Source organism: Maylandia zebra, linkage group LG10, assembly GCF_041146795.1.
Source record: "Maylandia zebra isolate NMK-2024a linkage group LG10, Mzebra_GT3a, whole genome shotgun sequence".
Classification (NCBI taxonomy): domain Eukaryota; kingdom Metazoa; phylum Chordata; class Actinopteri; order Cichliformes; family Cichlidae; genus Maylandia; species Maylandia zebra.
The window spans coordinates 16,096,852-16,124,455 of record NC_135176.1 but is presented as its reverse complement, the minus strand read 5'-3'; the positions used below and the strand labels follow the sequence as shown (position 1 = coordinate 16,124,455).

At 43.2% G+C, this 27,604-nt stretch overlaps 1 protein-coding gene across 5 annotated transcripts in view; it reads left to right on the top strand.

The window, feature by feature from the left end:
• cadm2a (cell adhesion molecule 2a) overlaps nucleotides 1–27,604 on the top strand; it is a 221,229-nt gene that overhangs the window by 33,363 nt on the left and 160,262 nt on the right. Inside the window, exons 1-3 of one of the 5 annotated variants that reach the window (XM_076889180.1) lie at nucleotides 19,990–20,205; nucleotides 20,290–20,710; nucleotides 24,538–24,775. The exons of 2 other annotated variants lie outside the window; for them this stretch is intronic. In XM_076889180.1, the coding sequence (XP_076745295.1) occupies nucleotides 20,519–20,710; nucleotides 24,538–24,775 (430 nt within the window). In that variant the 5' untranslated portion in view covers nucleotides 19,990–20,205; nucleotides 20,290–20,518. Of the gene's footprint in view, nucleotides 1–19,989; nucleotides 20,711–24,537; nucleotides 24,776–27,604 lie in introns of those variants that run through there. 2 more of the 5 variants (XM_076889179.1, XM_076889181.1) reach the window with 2 other exon arrangements.

Sequence of the window (27,604 nt, the reverse complement as noted above, 5' to 3'; positions counted from 1 at the left end):
AGAATTTTTAGAATTTCTTCAGAATTTTAAATTAAGAAACGTTATTCTGAAATGTTTCCACAATTTGTAGTCAGTCTTTTTGCAGTCCTTCTATACACGATCCTATTACTGACCTGTCGTGGTTCAACCTAATTATTACCATTTACTTTTCCAGCCATTTGTTGCTTCTGTCGAAACTTTCAACCTTCAAATAATCTAATATTTTTGATGAAATGGCAAAACTCAGTTTTGTAAGTTTCAGTTTGTAAATAAAATTTACATTTATGTGATTTGCAATCATTGCATTAAATTATTATTTACACTTTACAGTGCCCTCTTTGACACTTTTTGAAATTGGGGTTGTACGTGACATTATAATAGTACTGCTGGTGGTAATTTCACATATCTTAGAAGTCAGTTTTTCCCTGCTAACCAGTAAAAAAGACAAAAACAGAAAAAAAAATGCAACATTCAAGATGTTAAATATGCCCACACAAAAACTGCTCTGTTAGAACAAAGGGACAGGGGTGAAAAGAGTGCAATGCAACATCAGCAAATACACCCCAGCATGCCAAATATGTTACACGTGACCTTGGTCAAAGATGTGCACCTGTGGGCGTGTGAGATCCACGCTGATTATATCTGACCTGCATGTGGCTGAGACACACTGACATGGGTTGAGATCAGAAAGACACCAGCAGCTGAGAGCAAGAATTATATGTGTTTGGTGAGTAATGTGTAAAAAAAACAAAGTATAATGAGTACATAAAAACCACTGTACAGTACACCTAACAAAAAAAGTAACAAAATTATATATTGTGATGTGATTGAGACACGGCGGGTCCATAGATTGGTGTAGAGCCATCTTTATTATACATCACAGCACAACAACCCCAGTTCCCCATGTTTTAACACGCCGGGCGTGATTACGGATGGCACCGCAGTCCACGCCCCACCACATATATATTATAATATAATAAACAGATTTGACTAAACTTGTGATGAAGCTGAGGGGTCTATTCACAATCTGTACAACATCTGATTTAAATGTCGAGCTGTGATTTGGAGTGCGACATCTGACTTGTTGGAAAAGTACAGATTGTGATTCGCTCTTAAGTCGTGACGACTCCTGTCAGGAATAATAGTGATGAACAAAGTTATCCCGCATGCAAAAAGATGCTTCTGCATGAAGCAGTAGATATTTAAAATTCTTAAACAAAAGACTGCCATAAGATGTGGGGAAGACACAATCATTATTTCTAAGTGTCATTAACAGCCCCTCACAGATATTGTGTCGCGCAGTTTCTGTGATGTTTATGGCCCAAAATTGGGCCTAAAATATGGGAAAAAAATGTCATGTTTGCCGTTTTTTTTTTCTCTCGTAACGGTTTATTTATTTTTGCGTCTCATCTGTCTTCTCACTTCTCTGGCACCTTGCTTGGCATGAAACAAAGTTTTTCTTTACGAATATAAATAAAAAATAAATACGACATTGCAAGATGGGTCCACTGACAGGGTACGTAATGGATGAAAATATTTTCATCTTTTACACATTTCCAAATATCACACATTTTCTACTATATATTGAGGAGGACAAATTGGTATTTTAAGTAAAAGACCGAACCACGCAACCCCAGCCTGCTGAAGAAAGTGTGGTAAAGCTCTTTTTTGCATCTCTTTTAATTGCATTTATCAACATTGCATTCTATACTTCTTGGTTTCTTAGTAATGCACAATCAGCTTTAGGCAGCGTTTCAGATTTCAGCTCATTTTTAAGATCAAGCAACCCATCATGTAACCCAAATGTAACTGTCATAATCCTGAGTGTGTGTGTGTGTGTTTGTGTGTGTGTGTGTGTGTGTGTGTGTGTGTGTGTGTGTGTGTGTGTGTGTGTGTGTGTGTGTGTGTGTGTACTGTACAGTACATGGGTGTATGCGTTACAGAGAATCGTTTAATCCCATATAGCATGCCACATATTTTGACAGGGGCTGTCCCCGCCCACAGCTTTGATTTTGTGCGAGAAAAGATAATTATTTCACCTTTCACTTGAAATTCATTATCAGAGGGAGAGGAAGAGACAGGTAAATGACAGGTAATTGCTTTTCAGAGTCAACACCATTCTTTCTCCAATATACCAGAGCAAGCGGGGAGATGGGAGGAATTGAAAAAGACCAGGTGAGAGAAGCGAGACAGAGACAGAGTGGGAGGAATGAGAAGGAAGGGCTAATTTCCATAATGAAAAGGTAATAATTTGTGGTGTTAGTGTTAGTTTCAGTCTAGTGTCTATGGCATGTCAGCTCCTTGCTCGAGGTCATTGTGTGGTACCACTCATGCATACTAAACCCACATGGCCTGTCCCTTCTCAAGAATGTCAGTTTCACCTTTCCTCTTGTGTATCATCTTTCTGAATCCATCAACTCCCACTTTTCTTTTCCCACGTTTCCTTTTTTTTCATGTATTTTTCAAGCATTTCCTGCGAACCAGAATAGTAAAAAACAAAGAAATTTAAAAAAAAAAACCCACACAAATGAATTATATCCACTTGTACAATCCTACAAAGGCCACAAACTTTATTTCATGCAGCACTTCCTCTGACTCTCATTTAGGGACATTGATATGTGTCTTATTTCTCTTCTTACTTACACATAAACTCACAAAAACCACAATCCCTTAACCTAGCTACATGAATGATTTAGAAGCATGCACACTGACTATCTGCCACCTGCCTTGGCTCTGCTCAGGCCCACCTAGCGGCTGCTGGCCCTGCATGTTAATGCCCAGCGGATAGGGACTTGCATGTTAACATGAAGCGGGACTCTAAGCGAGTTGACATACTGACAGGGAGCAGACACTGTACACTATTGCTACTGGTTAAAAGAGTTGGAAGTTGGAATATCAAGAAAGCTCTGCCTTGAAGTTGTTTTCACCTATGGCCACTGACGCGTTCAGCAGAACTTACTGATGTAATGATTGAGCTTTTGGACACATGTTGGATTGCTATGGGCTTCCAGTGAATCCCCGAGGCGTTTAGACTGAATCTATTGTAAAGTGGTTTAGAAATGTCAAGTTAGAGCAATGATAGCAAGTATTCTAATCATAGTCAGGGAGGTTTTGTTCTATTTTTACTACAGTGGTCCTTTTTAACAAATGCTTTAGGGAAGGACTGCCGATGATGGGTACTGTTGCTATGTGACTAATGGAACCATATTTGAAGTGCGCTTCCCTTTTTCTAGATAAGACTTTGCTTGTTTTTACTCCCAGCACTGTAAACCATCTGATCACATGCTAAACTGTCAGTGCTGTTATGACTAAACAGGGTACAGTTTCTGCTGTAAACAGAACGAGAGGTTCTTTGTTTTGGGTCACACATAGCATCAGTGAATCACAGATGCAGCCTAGGGACCATATTGCAATGGCCTTTGAGGTAGTTCTCACTACAGTAAGTGTCTTCGCATTTAGCTACGATAACACACAATCACACACCAGCTATGCTTTCACAACTGGTAAATATGAACATGTAAACCAAACAGGGATATCTGCATATGGCTTAAAAAATGCTGAACAAAGAATAAAAACGACTGTACAACAGGGCAAATGTGCCACCATTTGCCCTTTGTGCCACCATGAATTTTTTTATAGGTTGAAAAGGCTGTAGGTCTGTGACTGCTGTACACTTCACACTGTAAAGAAAGCTGACACGGTCAAGTCTTACAGTACTCATGTTGAATAGCACGATGGCCTTGGTAATTAAAAAGTAAGTCGTCCATTCGGTCAAAAAAAAAAAAGGTTTTGGAGAACCCATTCATCCTTCAAATGTTGTACCTAGCTTCTTCCAGTAAATTACGTAAATAGAGTGATTTAAGCCATTTTAAATCAGCTTACAATGCTTCTTATTGCACATGATTGTAAATTGCAAATTAATTATCTAATCTGGGAGTCTGAGTGGATAATGAGCTTTTCAGCCTTAAATAATCTTCCACCAGATTCTCACCAGCATATACTTTAAAACTTTTCATTTATGTAATTTTTGTTGGAATTGTTCTCTGTCTTGATTTCCATACCCAGTCAGTTTCTGTGTAGCGAGTGTCTCAGCTTAGGCAGCAAAGGAAGGTAATTGAAATTCATTATATGTGTATGGTCACTTTCTCCCCATTAATTTTTGTTTCCAACTCACTTGCTTTTCTAAATAGACTCCATTCTTTCTCAATATAAAAACATGTGCTTGAAGAATTTTAATGTCTAACTTGCAGCCAATTTTAAGAGGTTGAATACATCACAGGTTTGGAGAAGACTGTTCCTGAATTTTAATTGGCATTTTTATTAATCAAGCTGACATAATTCAAAAGGGTTTGTTGAATTTGCATCAGAATCTGCCGTTCTCTGTGATAAATGTGTATTTGGTTATTCACTGCTCAAGCACAATATGATCTGTTTATATTTTGCTTATAACTGATATGCAAGGGAAAGAAATCTGTGTAAAACCGAGTGCTGGGCCAGTTTTAGTTTTAAGGCCTAGAATACCTCAGTGCTAGGAAATGTGGAAACCCGGCCCACTTTTTAAGGCGTTGCTATTTGATTTATGCATGTATGTGTTCTCTAGGTGAGATTTTGGTCTCTGCGTAACTGTGTAACAGGATTAACCCAGCTGGGTTGCATATCTCTTTCCACTATCTCCCACTGGCAATGCAGAGTGCATCAAGCTGAGGAGGCTGTCAGTGGGTGGGCGACATATTCTCCACAACTAGAGGGGGATTTTATAGAGTTTGGCAACCGGCACAATAGGATACAGGGAGGCAGCTCCCCTTCTATCCACCTCCCTTCACCGTCTGGGCTTGTCACTACTAAAAGGGGAACAAAGGCGAGAGCAGCTAAGGGATTTGATTGTTCTTGTTTGGAGGAGAAATGTGTTGTCTGCATGTTGGTAGCATTTTCAGCAACATCCTAAACATGGGTTTATGCTAAAGGTGTACAGGGAGTTGGATGGCTCATCTTCCAGATAGTCAACTCCTAGATATTCTCTGTCGTGAATGTGGGTATGAAATAGGTTGTCTCTCACTGTATGTTAAAGCAGACAGGCACCACTGCTTATTCAGACAGAGGCCCAGCCCACTCTCTTTCAAATGAACACATAACACTTTATGATGGACTACTCTACAAATTGTATATGCAAGCAGTCTGTACATAGGAAATGACTGCAGACGGCATCCACAGTCCGACTTCCACACCGGATGATAATAATGAATAATTTTTAAAAATCAAAGGGTTAATGGGTGGAGAGGAAGTGTGGTGTAAGTAATCAAGCAAGAGGAAACTTGAGACAGAGAAAATTAAAGCGCCTACGCCATAGTTGGCTCTGTTGAGGTGGAGGCCTTTTTCCTGGAATCCAATGAAGTGGACATTAGTGCGTCGGAGCACCATGGTGGTCACAAGCCATTTCAGTTTGAGCTGTTGATTCCAGCCCATGTCATGCTCAAAGCCAGAGCTCTCTGAGCTGGGGCAATGCAAGTGCTGCCATCTGCAACCATCACTAAGCCATATTTGGATCTGAAGAGGAAGAATGCACTCCAACCATCAAAATCAGTCTGATCCGTTGCTCCAAAATTGAAAAAGTGTTCTTATTAAAAAAAAAAAAGTACAAACTTGTGCTAAGAATAACTCTGTCAGGGTATTGTAAAAGCGCAAAAAGTTTTAAAATGATTGCATATAATGTTATCACAGGCCTGTAAAAGCAGTGGCCTGCATATATACATTTTCAAACCCTGAAATGCAGAAAAGCTTTAAAAGAAATCTCAATATTTTCAACATTATCAATGCATTATTTCACAATTCCATCATTATTCATTTTCATCCCAAAAAACACAAGCAGTAATTCTTTAAAAAGATGTCTTCGTGTAAACTCTTTGGCTCTTAGCTGGACAAAAAATTACTTTTAATTGGCTCATGGGAATACAGAAGCTGAAATATTAATAGTAATAACAATGTGTTAGTTGCAGCCATACACTACATGCACGGCAATGTGTGAGGCCATTGCCTGGGAAGATCAGAGAGAGTAAACTTCACCCTTTAAGCAGAATAGGTGAAATGCTGTGGCATCCAGGGCCATAACATTTTGCCTTATTTGACAACCATTTTTTCTTTACATAACTAGGTTGGGAGCATGTGCACATCAGTCTGAATTTAAAAAAAAAATACTTTCAGTGTTTTTCTGTTGCCAACTGAGGCATGTATAAATATTCTACTTGTAACAATAAGCAGAGGAGACAGAGGTTGAGAGTGTGCCTCTCCTCTCTCCTCTCCTCTCCTCTCCTCTCCTCTCCTCTCCTCTCCTCTCCTCTCCTCTCCTCTCCTCTCCTCTCCTCTCCTCTCCTCTCCTCTCCTCAGCTGAGGCCTATTGTAGTTTGCACAAGTGATGTTCAGACATTGCAGGGAAAGAGCTATTGTCTCTGTCTAAAAACAAATATGCCTTTTTATAAACTTTTAGCACAAAGAAAGGGGCAAAAATAACTGTGCCGTATATACCATCATACATATAATGTCCTATATTGTTTGCTTCTAAACATTCAACACAGTTGGACTTTGCTTGTGATCATTATTCTAACCCCTTGTTCCTCTTAGACACTCTATAGAAGATTCCAGGCTGTGGTACATCAGCTCCCTCAAGTCTGTAAAGTGTTGGTAACAGTTATGTTGATGATTATCACGACTTGATCATTGTGGCTGAGTAGTGACGGACATTGTCTATTCCGGTGAGCGTTTAAAAGCCTGCGCATATGGCCACGCTGAAGTCATCCTAGTGTGTGGTGCAATGGTTACAAATTAATGGCTACGAGTGATGTTAAAGCAGGCTGAGTGACTCTTGTTGGACATGGGGATTTGAAAGCCAGCATGTTGTCTCCAGTGGAGGATGCGTTCAAAGCTCACTAGCTGCAGGCTTTACCTCTCCACAGGGAACTTTATGGAGGAAAACACACAGACATACACCACTGAGCATTTTTAACAAAAATATTTTGCACTTTGTAATACACACAATCCACTCTGTTATGCTGAATTGTAACATTTATGCGGTTGCTTGCTTGGGGTAACATCTTGAACATGCTGTGTTGGTCAAAGTTTTTAGCGTTTAAAACTGTTTTTTCCCCCTTGTGCACATATACCACATCACAAGCTGTGTACAACATACAGTCTAGTTCCAATTAACAGCAGTGACTCTGTATAAAACTGTGCAAGGGTGGCTACCTTAATGTTAGAGGCAATCTTATTATATGCGTGTGGATCCAGCATTGTGCTGGGAGTTGGTAATCATCCTGCCAGTTGGTGGACAGACAGAGTGGCTTGCAGGCCACTCAGGGGACACCAGACACTTTGCCTCCCCTGTGTCAGTGATGAGGGACACAGAACACCACAGGAGGCCAGCTGACACATGGGTCACTCCGAGAGAGTCTGAACCTCATCTGGCCTCTTTGTTTCACTTGCCAGTCCTTAATGCTCCCCCTAGACATGCCGGGAATGCCATTTCTATGAAGTGCTGTGTTGCAGTGAGCCAGGCTTTCGTTCTAAAACTTGATATACATTAATGTTGACAGCTCATGCAATACTTGGGCACATCGTCTACTTAATAGGCGGGGGTCTACATTATAGGATCCCTTATATTGTGTTTGATAAATAAGGGCTTTTTGTTTGTGTTGATGCTCTCATTGATTGCAGTGTAGAACTGTATCTCCTGGGATAACTGGCACTGAACTGCAACTATGCATATATTTCATGTGTTGAAATGGGCCTTGAGTAAAAGACAGCCCGTAATAATAGCATCCTTGGCAGAGTTGAACCCGCGAGTTGCTGATGGCACATCATCACTAGCAACAGCTCTTTTTTTTTCACATGCAGTTCCAAACATTTACTGCCTCAAACCTATGTTATTGTGTTAATCATGGATGAAACAGTGATGCTAAAAAGAGGTGCAGTTGATTGGAGCAGATGTGACATGTTTGTCAAATGACCTACTTCTGTCCCTATTACGAATTAAAATTGTATGATGGCGACTGGAGCGACTAATGAATGTTAGATGTGGGGGTGGGGCCAAGTGTGCTAGTGGAGAGGGGAAACAAAGGTTACACGGGAGTAAGTGTGCATTTAGGTGTATGTGCATGCAGTGCCTATGTGGTTAAATGTGTAAATAATACATTGGGGTTCATGTACCATATAGAGATTGCATTAATGTTGCGAATCAGCACAAACGCAAACAGGCATACTGACCAACGGGCCACCCCCAGAGCCTGAGTGTTAATGGCTCTTTAATTGGTTGAGTGTTTGCGGGGAGGTAGCTTTAGACAGATGTTATCTGGCCCTACTCTCTGTAGGAGGTGAGAGCGGGGCTCTAATGGTCTGCGCATATGGAACCGATACTTGGACCTGGGGTGGAGACACAACCTGCTGATCTGGCCCTTTAGCTACTTAGCTTCTGAATTAGGGTGTGTGGGAAGAAAGTTGACTGAAGGAAGATTAATTTCCACATTTTGCACCAGGCCCTGTTGTGCCAACATCAGCAAACTGCATGTCCACTGCTTGTAGTAACAGTACGTTTGCCCTTATGGACAAACACGGGCTTTGAGGGGGATGCAGTTTTTTTGATAAATGGACACTGGCTTCACTCAGGAAAAGTTGTTTGTCTGTCTTGGCCCCAACTCTTGTTTCTCTTTCTTAGTGAATCCTTTCCCCCCATCTTCCCCCTCTTTGTCTCCTTTTCTCTCCATCTTTTTGGCTCCTCTGGCTCAGCGAGGCACAACTGTGTGTCGTGAGAGATCATATCCTCTTGACCTTGCTCCAGAACTTCTGATATATTTCATCTTTTCATCGATTTTTCTACTCTCTGCCATTTTTTTTTATCGCCCACCCCCTCCCTTCCGTTGCCATTTTTCTTCCTCTCCACAAAATCATTTTCATCTCTCATCCCATACAAACATACTAACAGAATTTCTATTAGTCAGAGAAAAAGAATGGAAAAAGCAAGAGAGTAAGGGGATGGTACAAGATTGCATTTTCCATCAGAGTGAACTTTGAGAAAATGTCCACAAACAAATAGAAAAATACAGGTATGCTAGAGGAGTAAAGATGAGCAAAGAGGTGGAAGGGAAAATCAATATACTCATGTGCATGCATGTGTGCGCGCACACACACACTCACACCCACATACACAATAAGGTGTGTTTTTAAGGTTAGGCGCTACGTACAAAACAGCCATTTACCCCCATATGATAACAGCAGCACTTGACTTGAAGCTTTCTCTAAACACTTCAGTGTCACTACCTGTGAGATGGGAAAAAAGACACAAAGCAAGTTCTTTTACCAACTGACTTTTTGACCTTGATAACCTCCCGCTAATGTGTTTTGACTAACACAGTGTGCCCCATTAGCATCCATGCTGTTGGGGGGACCACAGGATCAGCCACCGTATGGTGTTATGGTCAGGGTTCAGGGTTATTATTACGCAGGCGGCGCAGCCATCGTGTTTACTGTCGATGGAGATGACTTGGCTCATGACCCGCTGCCCTGTTGCATATGGGTCCTCCCAGTGAAACGGCTCTGTCGTTCTGAGCATCCATCCTGAGCTGTCATTCAAATGTTTTCATCAGCTCTCATTGCTGTGCTTTATCTCTTGTTTGGGATGAGTAGTGAGGAAAAAAACAAACCAAAAAACAACAAAACATGGGATGAAGGACGACGAAACAAGAGACGTCTCGCAGAGGAATACAATGGCCAGGCTATTTCCTGTCAAATCACTTCATCCTTCTCCTTCATTGCTTAATTGACAAACAGAAATGCACATCCCTGCAGTGAACAGCTCCCAGAGAGCAGTACCTTGAATGAGTCAACTTTTCTGGGGTGGAAAGTACAGACTAGCAACAGCAAGAACAGACTCCCAATTGATTTGTCAGCTCAGTTCAAAACAGGCTTATGTAATATCTTCCTCCATCTTTTTCACTCTTATAAACGTTCTCTCGATTTAACCATCAACAAAATTTGGTTTGTGTCTTTGCACTTGCAAGTGCTTATATAATCAGATGAACTCATGCACTGCCAGATATGCTTATTATTAATGAGGCAGAGATTTGGACTGTTATCTGTATTAATAATGTTACCATTAAGTTAAAATTAAAATCTTGTGCTTACATAATTCACTGTCATTATTTTCTAACCAAAATGTTTTCATTGTGCCCCCCCCCCCCCCCCCCCCCCTTTTTTTTTTTTCTTTTGTCTGCTGGCTGTGTTTGTTTTCCTGCAACCAACAATGACAGTGGGGTCAGCTCGGTGTCAGTCTGTCATTAATTTTACACAGTCCCCATTTAAGTATATGGCCAAACATTAACAGGCAGGTTGAGTTTTTGAGGGGGGGTTGTTCTTTTTTTTTCTCTTTGTCTGTCTGTTTCACAGCCTTGTCTTTGTGTATACTTTGTGCATACTTCCCAGTCTTTTCTTCTAACTGTTTATCGGGTCCCCTCATGGTCAGTGTAGGTACTTGGCCAATCCTGTAAGGTGTCTACAGTAAAAACAAAACAAATAAATAAAAAAAAAAAAATTAATTAATATTATGTCATATTCATTTTGTGCCTTGTATACCCTGTATTCCCTGGGCGCTGCATTGGTGGCTGCCCACTGCTTCACTGGGTGAATGGGTTAAATGCAGAGGAACTATTTCCCTATGGGGACTAACACATACACACACTCACACACACACACACACCCTTTTAATGATCTTATTATAATGTAATTCAGATTAGTTTTAATTTGTTTCATCTAAAAGACCGTGTGAAGCAAATTAACATAGATTCCAACCCAGAGTGAAACCAATTTTTTTTTTCTTTAGCTCTGTTATCTTCTGTTTAGTCAGTCCCATATCAGAAAGTTGTGTAGCCCTGTTTAAATAGGGAGAGACAACAGAGGAGAGAGTAGAGGTTTTCCTTTTCTGATACGATAAGGTAGAGGGAATGTTTTGACTGCAGGCTACATGTGGCAGTGAAAATAGCCGAGATACAGCATATCAGAAAAAATATCTCACGATATCTGAATACTTTTCAGGCAAAAGCTGATCATCAGTGTTTGTGCTTTTTATCTGAGACTCTTGCAGAGGTACTGCAGCAACACTTCAACAGTTTTCAGCCGATGTCTACATTAATTCTGCTGTTGCTGATGACAAATTGATACATTGTCTGTTCACAAAGCAAGTCTTATGTGCTTATTACACCAATTAAAGCTAAGAGGAGATATATTGACTAAATTTCACTGAAAATTTCAGCTGCCAACTTACCTTCATAAATGTAATTTTGTTTCATCATAATGAAACAGTTCAGCTATATCTAAGCTGTTCTGGTACATGTGCTTGGTTGTATTTGCTTGATTTAATGGTTTTTCAATATTTTAGTATTTGATATGCCTATCTTTTCCAGTCAAGGTTGACACAAAACCTCAAAATCTGTGTTAATTGGCATGATTTAATGTTTTTCCAAGGATATCAGAAATGCTTGGCTTTCTCCTTTTTCATCCACTCCTTCGTTGGACTTGTATGTCTTCATTATAACAGTAGTAATGTCCGATTATGAGTTGCACCTTAATAGTTGATGTGTTATGACTGTTTTTACTTGAAGAAGACAAGAAGATGTGTGGTTTATTTTGGTTTTGTTTTCCAATGGGATAATTTTTTAATTTTCCATCATTACAGATCCTTCCCTATCACAGGAAGTAGAAAACTGTGTTTACTTAAGCTAAAACTTTAGTTTTCTATTGAATAATGGTCAGTGGGGTACGCTCCTGAGCTGGATTCAAAGTAAAATAAAGTCAGTCATGTTGTAGAGATATTATGATAAATATTAACCTAAACTAGAATTTAAATTGAAATACAACATGGAAATTTGCTTGCATTTCTGCAGATCATACAGTACTGTACCTTACTTTGACACATGGGAATTCTTTCTCGTGCATCGCTTTGTCTGTATCAGGTCCATGGCCTTGCCTAACTCTGTCTATCTCATCAGAGAGAGTGGGGGAAGCATGACCTCTGTGTATTTTCATGGTTGACTGGAAAAAACCTGAGTCTACCAGTCCCAGTGGAGAGGGAGAGGATTGTAGAGTGCAGGCTATGACATCCTTTTCCCTGTGTGCTCATGGTTGGCCTCTTGTGGACAATCAGTTCCAAAGCTGACATTTACGCACAACTTGCTCTGCTCAGAGAGGGAGAGGGAAAAAAAACTGAAGTGTGTGGGGAAAGAAATCTGACTTGCATTAAGTTACATCTTAAGTTTAAGAAAAGATCAAAAAGTCTTTCAATGAGTAATGGCACGTACAGGGTTTTCTACTAGAAAAATCTATTTCTGTGTATGACTGTGTTATGTACAGCTGTCACATGGGATACTATGGACTCATTGTGGGCGATGGTGCTTTAACATTCTCCAGTTCTTACAGCATTTAAAACTGTTTTTTCATTTACATTAAATCTATTTTTATTAATCTAGTGAAGACCGAAGTGTTTTTATGTGTACTTCTCCTCACTCTCACTGCCTACAATCCCAGCATGTCTTCACGAGGATAGATGAGCGGTTGTGGAACGTGAGCGTATTCTGACTGGGCTCGTAAATGCATCACAATGATTTAAGTACAAATGTGTTTATGTTTACAGGCAGTGTTAAAATGCAGTGTCTTCACAGGAAACTGTGCTGCATTTAGACTTTTCACACTGTTAACTGCTCAGAGTGGCTAACTGCCTTTTACACACTTTATTGTGTAATGGTGTTTCTTCCTGGCTCTGATCCCACTCTCCCTCTGCTTGTCTCTTTCTCCCCTAGGTGAGTACCGGGATCCCGGATGCATGTGTCATAACCACGAGAAGGACTGGCTTGCTCGTCACAGTATGCGGTCTTGTTATATTGAGCCCTCTGTGCTTCTTAAATCCTCGCTGTAAATTTACTGTGATTCTTGATGGCATCTACACTTCCTTGAGAAATGGCTGATTATAGTTGCGGGGCGCTACAATAGATAATCATTAGCCATATGCACTGTGCACTGGCATCGTTCAAGATTTAGAGTGCTGTCCGTGGTGCTGAAAACAAATCTATTGCTGCCAGTACATTTGTGCTCAGTTGTGTAATAGGTCTATTGTGTGTGCAAGAATCTGTGGGAGCATGTGGCAGTGTGTACCCGTCCATCTTTACAGCATGTGTGTGTGTGTGTGTGTGTGTGTGTGTGTGTGTGTGTGTGTGTGTGTGTGTGTGTGTGTGTGTGTGTGTGTGTGTGTGTGTGTATGTACTGGTATGTGAGCGTGGCTCCATTATCTTTGCGTCTGAACAGTTTTCCCGTCCCATGCATCATCCACCCCCGTCTGTCTCTATGTCAGCCCTGATAACAGCTCCTATTGCCCACAGAGATGACTAATCAATAACACACAACCATGGGAACAACAGCTTGCTCTCCACACAGACATACAAGTGCGCACACACAAAGCGGAAGTATTGGCTCACTGTCCGCAAACATTGCATTGACTGCTGTAAGCTGACAAAGAATCTGTTGTTTTCTGATTTCGGGATATCTGGAATGCTCACACTTCCACAACACCACCCACTGCTACCAACACTGCTCCCGCAGCTAAACCACACCTTCACATAAAAAATGCAGAAAGTGTGTGCCCACACACCCACACAAACGCGCACACATTCCCGCACGCAGACACACAATTTGTCAAAAGACCCAGAATCGGTGATGCTTTATCAGCCTTTATCACCGTGTGTTTGAGGATGTTTCTTCTTACAAAGAATCTTCAGTTTCCTTCTGCTTGCATCACTATTGGTTCTCTTCCCTTCTTATCTATTCATGTTCCCCACTTTAATGCTCTTCCAGTACAAGGCCTGTCAACCTCCGTAGAAGCGAAATCAGGGCTTCAGCTGAGTGAAACTGCTTACTGATTTTGCTTGATTCAATGCCCCTCACCTTCAATGAGTATCTCAGTCAGCCTCAAAGGAATAACATAGGACAGATGACAATAAATGCATAAAAGCCTTGAAAGGCACTGGTAGAGCACCGTTCGTCCTTCCCCTGTCTTTTTTATTCTATTTTCTTCCACCTGTCAGTGTGTTGTAATGCCCATAGACAGACTGGCCTGTTTAAAACCTTGTCTTCTGTCCTGCTCCCTCCACCCCGAGGTGCCATTCTGACCCAATAACTCCTTCATTCCTCTCTCATGCTTCATTCACTCCTCTTGCTGCTTCTCCTCCCCCCCATGCTCCTCTCAGTCTCTCTCTGTTGCTTACTCTCTCTCCCTCCGGTGGCCAGAATGCTGTAATTGAGTTTTTTATTCAAGTCAATTAAAAGTGCAGGCCCAGTCGGAGACAAAACAAGTCTGCACAGTTGCTTTTTTCCTCCGGCTGCCTCATTTTTTATTCAGTCCACTCTTTATATCACTCAGTAGCTAAGAAAGCACGGGGTGTATACTTTCATTTCATATGTGTCATTAAACTGTTTTGACATTGTTTACAATGTAATTTATCTTTCTGTATGACGCCTCCCCTTCTCCCAAAAGAAATCCTATTTAAATGGTAATTCAAACTTCCATTAAGTTGGGGCCTTTGTGAATGCCATACAGAAGTTGCTCTATTCCTCCCTTCTGCCTCAGCAGCCATCTGAGGCATGATTGTTTACTCCCAAAAAGCCAAATATTCATCAAACTGAAACACCAGCAATGTTGTCTTCAGTTGATAATGCTTTCCTGTTCTCATTTAGCATCATATTTTCTTTAGCCACTGAAGTGATGAATGATGGTGCCAAGTTCATAGGGATCATCTGAGATGATAGAGCATCATAACTGTGTGTCATCTGCCGAGGCATAATAACTTTGTAATCAGAGGGAAGGTTCACCAAGGTTTGAATGAGCTGGTCCACTTCAGACTCCGAGACGAGTATTGGGTGCAAATTGATATGCAGATGTTGACACGAGCCGCGCCGCATATCACAACTTAAATAATTTCTCTCCCTCATTTACTGAATTGTAATTGTGCAACACGGAGATAGTGAAAGTGAAGGTAATGCTTTTCATATGCAAATGAGGAATGAAATGAGAGATTTGCAGCATTCATTAAAGAAAAGCAGGGAGATTTATGATGGCTGTGCGGCTAATTTTCTTTAAATGCTTTAATCAGCGAACCGTTTGGAAGGCACAACTCTGAAGTGGAACTTGTCCTCTTTATAACCACATGCATGCTTACACACACACGTGCACCGCTTGCGGTGTATTCTTGTTTTAGTGACGTAGTGGCGAGGTTGAAGTAAAAAGCTATTAACACTTTATAATAACCATCATTAATAAATCATAAATTGATGGGCAATTAAGCTTTATTTCACAGGTTTTTTTTACTGTTAACAAGCAATTAAATTATAAATGATGATGTTTACTAAGTGGTTAATAATTATTACTTTAAAGGACATTGCTTATTTTTAATACTTAAACTGAAGGGAATTTGTAAATGAAGAAGAACATTTCAAATTGTTAATATAAACCGTTTCCAGAAAAGTAGATATATTTGTATCCAATTTCCAGGTGAACTGTCCATCAGCTGATTTAAAAGCAATTCAGCCGGACAACTCACTTTATGATTTATGCAAGCGGAATTTAGGGTGTCTGGTATCCATGCTATGACCCTGTCACTCCCTGCAAATATCATACATATAGAAATCAGTGATGAGCCAGTATCTCCCCAGAGGCTACAGGTGGATGCCAGGATAATGGAAGGGTTGAAACAGCAGGCAGCAATGCAGGGCAGCATGACACTGATGTGTCAGAGTGAGAGATGGGAAATTTTGAAGCCTAAATAGACCACCAAATTGGGAAGCTGTGTATGACGTGAAGAGAGCGCAGCATGTTTCATGTGTATGACGCAGTTCAGCTCGAGTTGAGAGCCTCAGATAACGACGTTTCATTAGGAAACATAATTTCATATATTCTCTCTATTTCTTTAAAAGCTATTTGATTTTGAATAGAGGCATATTCTATTAAAAGTTGAAGTCATACTATTTTTTTCCTCACGTCAATCAAGAGGATGCAGAATCCAAGGATTTTTCTTTCACTGAATAATTGTCTGCCATGAGGGTTTTTGACATTTCTGATGCTCAGATATTCCTGTTATGATGCCCAAACCTGGGGAAATGATTATTTGATCATCTGTTGAATTTCTAAGTTTGCTCACTTACAAAGAAATAAACAAGTCTCTAGTATTTATAGGACTTTCATCTTAGCGTGCCCATGTGGCACACAGACTCCAATCAATCAATCGGTTTATAACAAATCCTTCTGATCTCAAACCAAAGAGCTGCCAGAGGACACCAGGGACAAGATTATATACCCATACACAGCTGGAATGAGCTACAAGACCATCAGGAAGATGTTTGGTGAGAAAGTGACAACTGTTGCTGCAATTAGTAACCTAGCTAGTCTCCAGACCTCAGTCCAATAGAAAATCGGTTTAGAGAGCTGAAGCTTCGGGTTGCCAAGCAGCAACCAGGAAACCTAATCGATTTAGAGAGTTTAGAGGAGGAGTTGGGCCAAAATCCCTCCTGCAATGTGTGCACACCTGATGACCAACTACAAGAAACATCTTATTGCTTCTTCACCAAGTATAAAGTCAGCTTTTGCTTTGGGATCAAAGACTTGGTTCACTCAGTGACATTCAAGTCAATTTAAAACTTTTATGTATTGTGTGGGTTTTTTCCCTGGATTTTCGGTTAATATTCTGTCTCTCTACATTAAAATGAAACTACCACAAAATTAGATAATTTCTTAACCTATAAATTCAGCAGAGGATCAAATAATTATTTCCCCCACAGTATTTACGCATGACCATAGGCATTACATTACAAATGAGGGTAGCTTAACATTTTTTGGCTGTGTTTCTTTGTTGTAATTCTTCACTTATCTGTATGACCGTGTGGGAAAGTGAACCATTTGACTGTTTCACTTATAGAGGTAAACACAGCTTAGCATGGTGTGTGAACATTTACAGCTGTGGTCTGTGTGCTCTTTGTTAGCTGCCCCACAGCTAACACAGCTGTTGGCCTTTTCACAGCTATTGGCCTTTTCGTTATTTACAGTAGTTTTGCAAGGAAGCAGGGTAAATACCATGAAAAACTGAGGGAAGATAATTGACGTTGTCTGTACGCTGCAGAGGAGTATGTGTCTATTCAATCAATACCTGTATAAATACTGACTTAAATGATTCAGCTGTAAGAAATGGGGTTAATAGCATGTGGTGCAGCCTTAACTGGAGCTGGCTGTGAGATCATTTTGAGCTAACAAAATGTATTTCGAGAGCACAAATCAACCAGTGTTGCCTCCTTTTTTCATGAGTATAATTCATAACCTTTACATGGTAGGGCAGCTGGTTTAGTTTGAAATTATTTCTTGTGTTTGGCAGATTAGAGAGAACATCTTTTTGATTAAAATGCTAAGCCTTTTTCCTGTCTTGTTGTCACACACGCGCATCGGCAATACAGCGTTTATTTCGGGTAGCTGGTTTTTGATGTACCTGACGATGTGGAGCTTCTGGTTCTCAGGGTGCTCATTTGTAAGATGGTACATTCAAATTAGGTTTTGATTGCAAGCCAAAAATATGTTCTAGCACAAAAGGTTTTTACATTACGTCCTGTTTAATGCTAAATACCCTTGCACTCATTTTAATTGCTCTGGATGAGAACATCAGCAAAATAATAATAATGTTTATGGGCACATTTTCTTCCCAACACAAACAACATTTATGAGGGAAGTTGGAGTGATTTCAAATTACTGGGATCGTAACATTCTAGATCCAGGACACAAACATACAAACAGGAAGAATAAAGGCACGCATCTGACAGTTTTTAAAAAGGCTAAAAGCACAAACACGGATTGATTCATTTCACCCGCTTTACACTTAGGTGCTGAACGCTTAACTATAATCAGAGAACAAATGCGGCATGACGTCTTATAAAAATATTACTTAGATTCATTTCCAAAATGTACGCTTTTTGGACTGTTTCTTCTAAACGAAAGAAACAGTCCAAATAGCGGTGATTGGACAGATGGCATGTTAAAGGCCAAACTAAAGCCTGTTGCTGTCAGATTCACATTATTCTTTTATACTCTTCTGTTAAGCTGTTTATCTGCCTGGGACTTGCACAGAAGTGAAGCACTGTTGAAAGTTTAAAGGTCCTAATGTGTGTTACCCTTTAATTGATCAAAACCTTCACTCAGACTTTAAACTTCCATATAACGTGGGCATTTTACAGCTGTAACACATATTAGTATACTGTGTGGATTTTTCAGATTAATTAATTCTGTATCTATTCATCTGCTCTGTATGAGAGTTCAGTATTCCTATTTCTGATACCTTTTTTCAAATCTCTCTGTTTCCATGGATACTGAAGACTGTAAAAGGCAGGTAGACGATGGATATACACTTTAAGGCTCTCTACTGTTTGGACTCACCAGTTACAAGTGCTGTGTTTAAAATGTCCTACCTGAATTGTCAACCATTTAAATTGTCTAAAGACGAGAATGTATGTGAGGTGTGGTTTCTAATGTGTTTTCACGGTCTAGACAAGACCACAGTCAAGTCTCATTTTCTCTGTTTCTTTGGCCTGTTTTTGTTTTTCAGCCTATTTTTTGTTATGTGTGTCAAGCTTTTAAAAAGGTCATTGTACAAGCACTGCAGCAGTGAATCAGATTGATGAGGTCAATTTGTATTTTTAGGGCATTCACAAGCTGTCTGTAGCTACTGTAAACAACAGGCAAGACATGCATGAGTGTGCAGGTTGGTTTCACAACTAGATAAAGAGGTGAACAGTTTCAGGTTTGTTAATTCGAGGTATTCTGCTGAACTGGGGGGCTAAGAGGAGAAGAATGAACAGAAAAGATAGTCAGGTGCATTCACATAAGCATATATAATTTCTTTTCTTTTTTTTTGTATAATAACAATAACAAAACATCAACTGTGACCTTAGCGAGAACTTTTCTTCACCACTCTGAACCAAATGTGAGTATATTTTGCTCCTGCCTGACTTTAATATGAAATAGTTCTTTGGAGGAAGTTCAGTGAGAGGAAAACTAAATCACAAAATACCTTGAAAGAGTGACCAGGATGATTTACTTGAAAATTTTTACCTTAAACGTTTAAAACATTTTTCACATTTTCCAAAATACTTTATGTGTATAAATACTTTAGCACACTGGCTTCATGTTGCATTTCAGTCTTTTGTATCTTTTTACTTAATACTAAACTTTTATTAAACAGATATTGGAAACATTCATGCCCTCAGGTATGCCCACACTTTTGACTGGTACTGTATGCTTTGTGGTCGCTTTTTTACAAGTTGTCAGTTTTGTCCTTTTACTGTCACAAGTTTTTGCTTTGTGATAGTAATGTCAAGAAAAAAATGTAGCAGTGATTAAAGATTTTTGCACAAATAAAAGAAAGGAACCATCAATCTTCTGAATAATTATTTAGTAAAGTCTTAGTGTATCATTTGAATTTTTATTATAAATATAAATAACAGTCTGTTTTTTAGCACAGAGTCACAGACAGAGACAGTTGGGTGTTTAAAATCTTCAAACATGTCTTTTTGTGGCCTTTGTCTTCATTTGTAACTGTTTTTCTTTTTCTGTCTTGAATTCAAAGTGACGTTAAGAGTTTTGATGATGGATGGAGAGAACATTTCTAAAGCCCTTTTGCTCAAGCACGGTGTCTGCTTCAAATCTATACCAAGCGTCTATTTTTGTATCTGTTTTTATGAGGAAAAATGGTAGTCTTCAAGTTCATACTCAGGTTACATAAAGTGATCATCTCAGTCATCTCAAGTTATTTTTTTTTTCATAGGGAACATTTTAAATGAACAAATGGGCTGCAAGAGAAAATCCATTTCAAAATGAATAATGCACCATATTTCTATCCTTATAAAACCCTGCATGCCCTTCCCAAAGACACGTATTCTTCTTTCTCAGATCCATGCATACTGTCATGGTCCCCGTGCCTGCCCAGCCGGCCTCACAAGGCTACACTTGTGTTTTTTTTCCTCTTTCTCCTCCTATCTCTCTGCCTGGGCGGAGCTCACAGCTGGCTCCCGCCCTTGGCTCTCACAGCTGTTGGCGATCAGCTGATTATCCGTCTTCTATTTGAGGCTGGGTCACAGATCCTCTCATCGCGGGATGATTGCGCTACTGACGTTAGTCTACCTTTCCAGCTCCCGTGGTCTTACACCTTTATGCCTTCGTGATTTGTGAGTGATGTCTCCCTTTCCCTGTTCCAGCTTATCTTCCCGGACCTGTGACCTCCCCGCGGTACGAACGTGTGTGAGGACGTGAGCGAGCGTGAGAGAGAGAGAGAGAGAGCCTTCCCCTAATCCCCTGGAACCCTGAATTTCCCGTCACTGTATATATTATTGCACGGGTGTGTAAATAAATCGTGTTCTGAGACATCAACCTGCTCTGCGCTTGAGTCCCTGCTTTCAGCTCGTGACAGAATCATCCCGCCAGGAAATGGACTCAGCAGACTCGGCGGCCTCCACTCCCACTCTCGCCACCCTGGCCGCAATGCTGGAGCGACACGAACAGATGTTTGTTCATCTCCGTGGCGAGCTCGCTGCTCTCACGCAGGCTGTGGCCCAACGAACACCCCTGCCGGCAATTCCACCTGCCGCCGCTCCTCTCCAGGAAGCCTCGGCCTCAGCAGTAAGTGCCACACCTCCTGCTTCTTCACTTTCCCAAGCTAACAGATTTCTACCCACACCGAAAGCTTTCTCCGGAGAAATTGATAAATGTGCTGGCTTCCTCACTCAATGTGCCCTTCAGTTTCGTCAGCAACCGCAAGCTTTTTCTAACGATGGTGCTAAGATTGCATATATAGTTCAACTACTCCAGGATTGGGCTCTGATTTGGGCTCAAGCTGTGCTTCACGTCAACCCTGACATAACGTATTCTGACTTTTTGGATAAGTTCAAAGGCGTCTTCGATAGAAAATCCACCACGCTCACAGCCGGCCAGCGCCTGCTCGCGCTCAAACAAGGCAAGCGGAGTTTGGCTGATTTCTCTATTGACTTCTTCACCTTAGCTGAACAGACAGAGTGGGGGGAGGAGGCTTTAAAAAGTACTTTGCTTTCTAATGTTAACGAAGACATAAAGAAAGAACTGATGCTTCGTGAACTGCCTTCTTCCCTAGACGCGCTTATGACCCTGTGCGTTCGGCTGGATGACAGAGTACGTGCACACCGGAGCGCGCACACACGGACGGGACAGGAATCACTGGATTATCACGGGGCCTCTCCAGCCGGCCGCGGGCCGCGCGACTCTGACGCCGGTGATGAGGAGGAGCCCATGCAGCTTGGACACTCGCGGCTAACGCCTGCAGAGCGCCAGCGCCGTCTGGCCGCCGGTGAGTGCGTCTATTGTGGCCGTAAGGGTCACTCTGTCTCCTCGTGCCCAATGCTGGCAAAAGGGCGCGCTCGCCAGTGATTGAGAGGGTGCTGGTGGGCGATCTGTCTAGTAAAAACCCTCTCCCCAGACTTCTCTTACCGGCCAAACTTCAAGTACAATCTGTTTTTCACTCGCTTTCAGTACTCATTGACTCTGGGGCTGAGCAGAACTTTATTGACACCTCGCTCGCCGCCAAGCTGAACATCGCTTTGGAGCCCTTGTCACGCCCTCTCCGCGTGCACGCGCTCTCTGGTCACCGCCTGCCCGATATCACTCATGTCTCGGAATTCCTTTCGTTGTCTCTCTCGGGCAATCACACGGAGAGGATTTGTTTTTTTGCATTCACGGCTCCACTCACTCCGCTGGTTCTCGGTCACCCCTGGCTTGTGCTCCATAACCCGCACATTGACTGGGAGAAGGGTGACGTCCTGGGTTGGAGTGTTAATTGTCACATGTCCTGCCTTCGGGCGGCCACGGCGCCCATTCCGCTTCTGCCCTCTGGTTCGCCGTCCGACCCCCCAGATCTTTCGGCGGTTCCGCGGGTCTATCATGACTTGCGTGGCGTGTTCTGCAAGGATCGGGCGCGGTCCCTTCCCCCCCACCGCCCGTATGACTGCGCTATCGATCTCCTTCTGGGGGCTCCGTTGCCGTCTAGCCGCCTGTACAGCCTCTCCCAGCCGGAGCGGGTCGCTATGGAGCGTTACATCTCTGAGTCGCTCGCTACGGGCTTGATCCGTCCCTCCTCCTCCCCGGTTGCGGCTGGGTTCTTCTTCGTGGACAAGAAGGACGGTTCGTTGCGCCCGTGTATCGACTTTCGCGGCCTTAACCTGATCACTGTCAAGAACAAGTATCCTTTGCCGCTGCTTTCCTCTGCTTTTGAGCTGCTCCAGGGCATGACTGTTTTTACTAAGCTGGACCTGCGCAACGCCTACCACCTGGTTCGCATCCGGGAGGGGGATGAGTGGAAGACGGCCTTCAATACTCACCAGGGGCACTTTGAGTACCTTGTTATGCCCTTCGGCCTCACCAACGCTCCCGCTGTTTTTCAGACCATGGTGAACGAGGTGCTTCGTGACTTTGTTAATCGCTGTGTCTTTGTGTACTTGGATGATATTCTCATTTTTTCTAAGTCACTCGCGGAGCATCAGGTGCATGTGAGACAGGTCCTGCAACGCCTCTTGGAGAACCGGCTGTTTGTGAAGGGGGAGAAGTGTGTGTTCCACGCGCCTGCGGTGGCTTTCCTGGGCTATATAGTTGAGAACGGAAATCTACGTACCGACCCTGGGAAGGTGCGTGCGGTGGTTGAATGGCCAGTCCCTCCTAATCGCCGCCAACTGCAACGTTTTCTGGGATTCGCTAATTTCTACAGGAGATTCATTCGCGATTTCAGTAAGATCTCTCTCCCTCTCACTAGACTCACCTCTCCGAAGGTTCCTTTTCTGTGGGACCCTGCCGCTCAGCGAGCCTTCGTCCAGCTCAAGGAGAGGTTTTCCTCAGCGCCCATCCTCCGGCAGCCGGACCTCACAAGGCAGTTCGTGGTGGAGGTCGACGCTTCTGACTCCGGGGTGGGGGCGGTTCTCTCACAACAGGAGGACGGTAAGCTTCACCCATGTGCTTTCTTCTCTCGCCGTCTCTCACCCGCAGAAAGCAATTACAACGTCGGGGATCGGGAACTCTTGACCATAAAACTCGCCTTGGAGGAATGGAGACATTGGCTGGAGGGGGCTGCTCACCCATTCATTGTTTGGACGGATCACAAGAACCTGGAGTACATCCGTTCGGCCAGACGCCTCAGTTCTCGGCAAGCCGGGTGGGCATTGTTCTTCGCTCGCTTTGATTTCACCATCACCTACAGGCCCGGATCTCGCAACGTGAAACCGGATGCCCTGTCCCGGCAGTTTTCCACCACGGAGGAGGAGTCGGTACCCGAACCAGTTCTGCCGGCGGCCTGGGTGGTTGGAGCCGTTTCCTGGGAGATTGAATCCCTCATTCAGGAAGCACAAGAGACTGAACCGGATCCTGGGACCGGCCCAACGGGCCGCCTCTTCGTCCCCTCGGCGGTCCGCTCCCAGGTACTCCAGTGGGCTCACACTGCCCGTTTCTCATGCCACCCCGGGGTCTTCCGTACCCTGTCCTTCCTTCGACGCTACTTCTGGTGGCCCACCATGGCGAGGGACGCCAGGGAGTTTGTGACCGCCTGCCCCGCCTGCGCCCAGAACAAGCGGTCAAACCAACCTCCGTCGGGCCATCTTCTACCTCTCCCTACGCCGGCTCAACCATGGTCACACATCGCGCTGGACTTCATCACTGGACTGCCTCCTTCTGCAGGTTACACCGCCATACTAACTATCATCGACCATTTCTCTAAGGCCGCACACTTTGTCGCCCTTCCTAAACTCCCTACGGCTCTGGAGACGGCTCGGCTCCTCGCCTCACATGTGTTCAGGCTCCACGGGATCCCCGAGGACATTGTCTCGGACAGGGGACCACAGTTCACTTCCCGAGTATGGAAGGAGTTTTGCACCGCATTGGGGGCCAAGGTCAGCCTCTCTTCTGGTTTCCACCCACAGAGCAACGGACAGTCCGAACGGGCTAACCAGGAGTTGGAAGCTGCCCTCCGGTGTGTTGCCTCCCACAATCAATCAACCTGGAGTGAACAGCTGCCATGGATCGAGTACGCCCACAACAGCCACGCCTCCGCCGCCACGGGCAGGTCACCCTTTGAGGCATCCCTGGGCTACCAACCACCCCTGCTCCCAGCTGTCGAAGGTGCGCACTCTGTCCCCTCTGTTCAGGCTCACCTCCGCAGGTGCCGCCGGGCCTGGCGTGCTACTCGGGCCGCTCTACTCCGCACTAAGGAGCGCAACAAAGCCCTCGCTGACCGTCACCGGACACCGGCCCCTGAATACTCCATCGGTCAACAGGTATGGCTGTCTACCCGTTTTGTGCCGTTGCGGACGGAGTCTAAGAAGCTGTCACCTCAGTTCATTGGCCCCTTTCCCATAGACTCCATTGTCAACCCTGTGTCCGTTCGCCTCAAGCTGCCTCGTACCATGCGGATTCACAATGTTTTCCATGTGTCCCAGGTCAAGCCGGTGCTCTCCAGCCGGCTGTGTCCTCCTGCCAGGCCCCCGCCGCCCCCCCGGCTTGTGGGTGGTCAGCTGGTCTATGACATCTCCCGCATCATGGACTCCCGGCGCCGCGGCAGGGGTTTTCAGTACCTGGTGGATTGGGAGGGCTACGGGCTAGAGGAACGTTCCTGGGTGCCTCGGGCGGCTATTCTGGACAGGAATATGCTTCGGGACTTCCATCGCAGGCATCCAGGTAAGCCTGGTGGGTCGCCGGGAGGCTCCCGTTGAGGGGGGGGTACTGTCATGGTCCCCGTGCCTGCCCAGCCGGCCTCACAAGGCTACACTTGTGTTTTTTTTCCTCTTTCTCCTCCTATCTCTCTGCCTGGGCGGAGCTCACAGCTGGCTCCCGCCCTTGGCTCTCACAGCTGTTGGCGATCAGCTGATTATCCGTCTTCTATTTGAGGCTGGGTCACAGATCCTCTCATCGCGGGATGATTGCGCTACTGACGTTAGTCTACCTTTCCAGCTCCCGTGGTCTTACACCTTTATGCCTTCGTGATTTGTGAGTGATGTCTCCCTTTCCCTGTTCCAGCTTATCTTCCCGGACCTGTGACCTCCCCGCGGTACGAACGTGTGTGAGGACGTGAGCGAGCGTGAGAGAGAGAGAGCCTTCCCCTAATCCCCTGGAACCCTGAATTTCCCGTCTCTGTATATATTATTGCACGGGTGTGTAAATAAATCGTGTTCTGAGACATCAACCTGCTCTGCGCTTGAGTCCCTGCTTTCAGCTCGTGACACATACTGTGCTGGCACAGTGCAAGGTAGTGCAGATAGAGATCAGATACCTTTGTCAACTCACCTCAGCAGGTTGTAATGATATTGATGTCAGGAAGTCATCATGGAGGACATGTATCACAGCAGGAAATGTCTTAGGTGAAACATGTCCTCTCTGTACTCATCAATTCTTTAGCAACCTGCTGTCACCTCACTCTTCTGGATACAGCAACACATCTCCCACCTTTTGCTTTTTTTTTCTTCTTTTTTTTGCATTTGTCCTCTCTTGCACTCTCTCTCAAACACAAGTACTGATTCATCCACACAGAGTGAGTTAGGGTGAGTTCTACACAACAACTAAACATTGCTTTATTCACACCCGTTTCTCCGACTTTACAGGATTTTCAAGGGAGAATCTCAGGCTATATGAGGACTAAAAAAGCTAACAAAATAAGAAAAAAAAAACCCCTCAAAACATTGACACATTATTAAGGTTTTAAGTGTAAAGATACCGTAAAAGGCTAGATCAGTTTAGAAGGCTAAAGTAGACGATTCACTTCTGGTAATGTGATCTGTTTTGGAAAAAAGGGGACATTAGAGCAAGGTGCACTATATGCGCTCAACATAATTCCTTAATTCGAATCATCTTTGCCTCTCATTTTGATTGGCTGCTCGCCAGATTGATGCTGGTGCAAATGCTAACAGTGTTGTTTGATCGCACGAGAGCACATATGTTACTTTGTTTCTGCACAGCTTAACTCAGGAATAAACTGCGACCTGCTGGTGCCTGCTTCCCCCCCCCCCCCGTCTTTTATAGCGAACAGGTCTCTGTACAGCTGTAAAGGTCAGAAACAGTAAGAGGGTCTAAGAAACAGCTGACTTAAACATAAATACTGCACAGGAAGAGTCTGCACCTGCCATGTTTGGTTTTTATTGACTGTGCTACCTCCCTGCCTGCTCCACTGCTTTGCATAGTTCTCACAAAAAATGACATTTTTTATCATAAAACAGATGCTGAATGTGAAAGTCCTGCATAAATGCAAAGGATGTGATGGATTTTCTTCTTCTTTTTAACGTGGGTAGACTTTCTACTACTCTCTGATAATAATTTAAGATAAAATGACACATAATTCAGATGTCACAGCTCTTTGTGCTTTAACTTTTGCTTTAGCTTGTGAGAGTCCTGTCTGCTTTTGCTGACATTTAGGCATGTTAGCATGTTGCCATGTTGTTGTTGAATATGAAAGGGTTTTTTTGTGTTGTGTAGCTCTCTGCAGCAGGTAACGCTGATCGGTGGTAAAATACGTCTTAGTAGTATAAACGCTTTTTTTTTTTTTTTTAAGCCTAATTTTTGTTTTATGACATCTATTACTATCTGACAGGTAAAAAAAATCCATGAATTTTCTCGCTCCCTGTGTTGCTCTGTATGTGTCCACAACCCCTGCTGAGCTGAAGAGAGTCTAGCTGTTCAGCTGAATCTACTAGTGAATTAACAGTTCTACAGCCTGGCAGGTGCCTCATTAGAAATATTTTAGAGCTGTTATCAGTAACCCAACGCTCCCTGTTTAAAGACCTACAGCCTAGTGTGGTTGTTTTTGTGTGTTTGTGTGTTTGTTTGAGACAGAGAGACGAAAGGGAAGGCGTTTGTGTATGTGTGATACTGGTTTAATTGGAGCTGTGTTAATTCAGCACAGTAGTGATTTAGCGCAGCAGCTGAATGTGTTCATTTTCCGACCTCAGATTTATTTTTGGTGAGAAGTGCTTCTTGAGCAGCTGTACTTATGTGAGGTGAGTCTCCTGAACATCCCGAAACGTCCCAGAATCAGCCAGTGACACGCTGTTTGTGTTAATTAGAAAAATAATTCAAGGTTTTGAACTGTGACAAGCTGTGAACGCAAACATCAACTCGGTGGCAAAACTATATTGACTTAATTTGTAAGCCGCTGAATGATGAATTAAATGGGGCAAATACGGTTTAGTTGTTAATTTCGCATTTTGACCTGTGTCCTTGAGTTTTTGTATGCTGACGCTGTTGTGTACTGTTAAAGAAACTAAAGACCTTAGAGAAGGTTCCTTTAGTTTGAAAAGCTGGAGCCTTAATGATGATGCGGAATGGCTTTAATGTGCACAGCTTGAAAGAGTGCTGCTCATTCTTCGGTTTGTTTTAGCCAAATTTTAAGTCATCCGTTTGACATTTTGGTTTGCTTAGGATGAAATACTGTGATTTATCTGTGTGTGATTTCCCGTTTTTCTCTGTACAGCACGCTCAGAAAATAATGAGAAACATTTTCCCAGAGGCTGTGGAAAT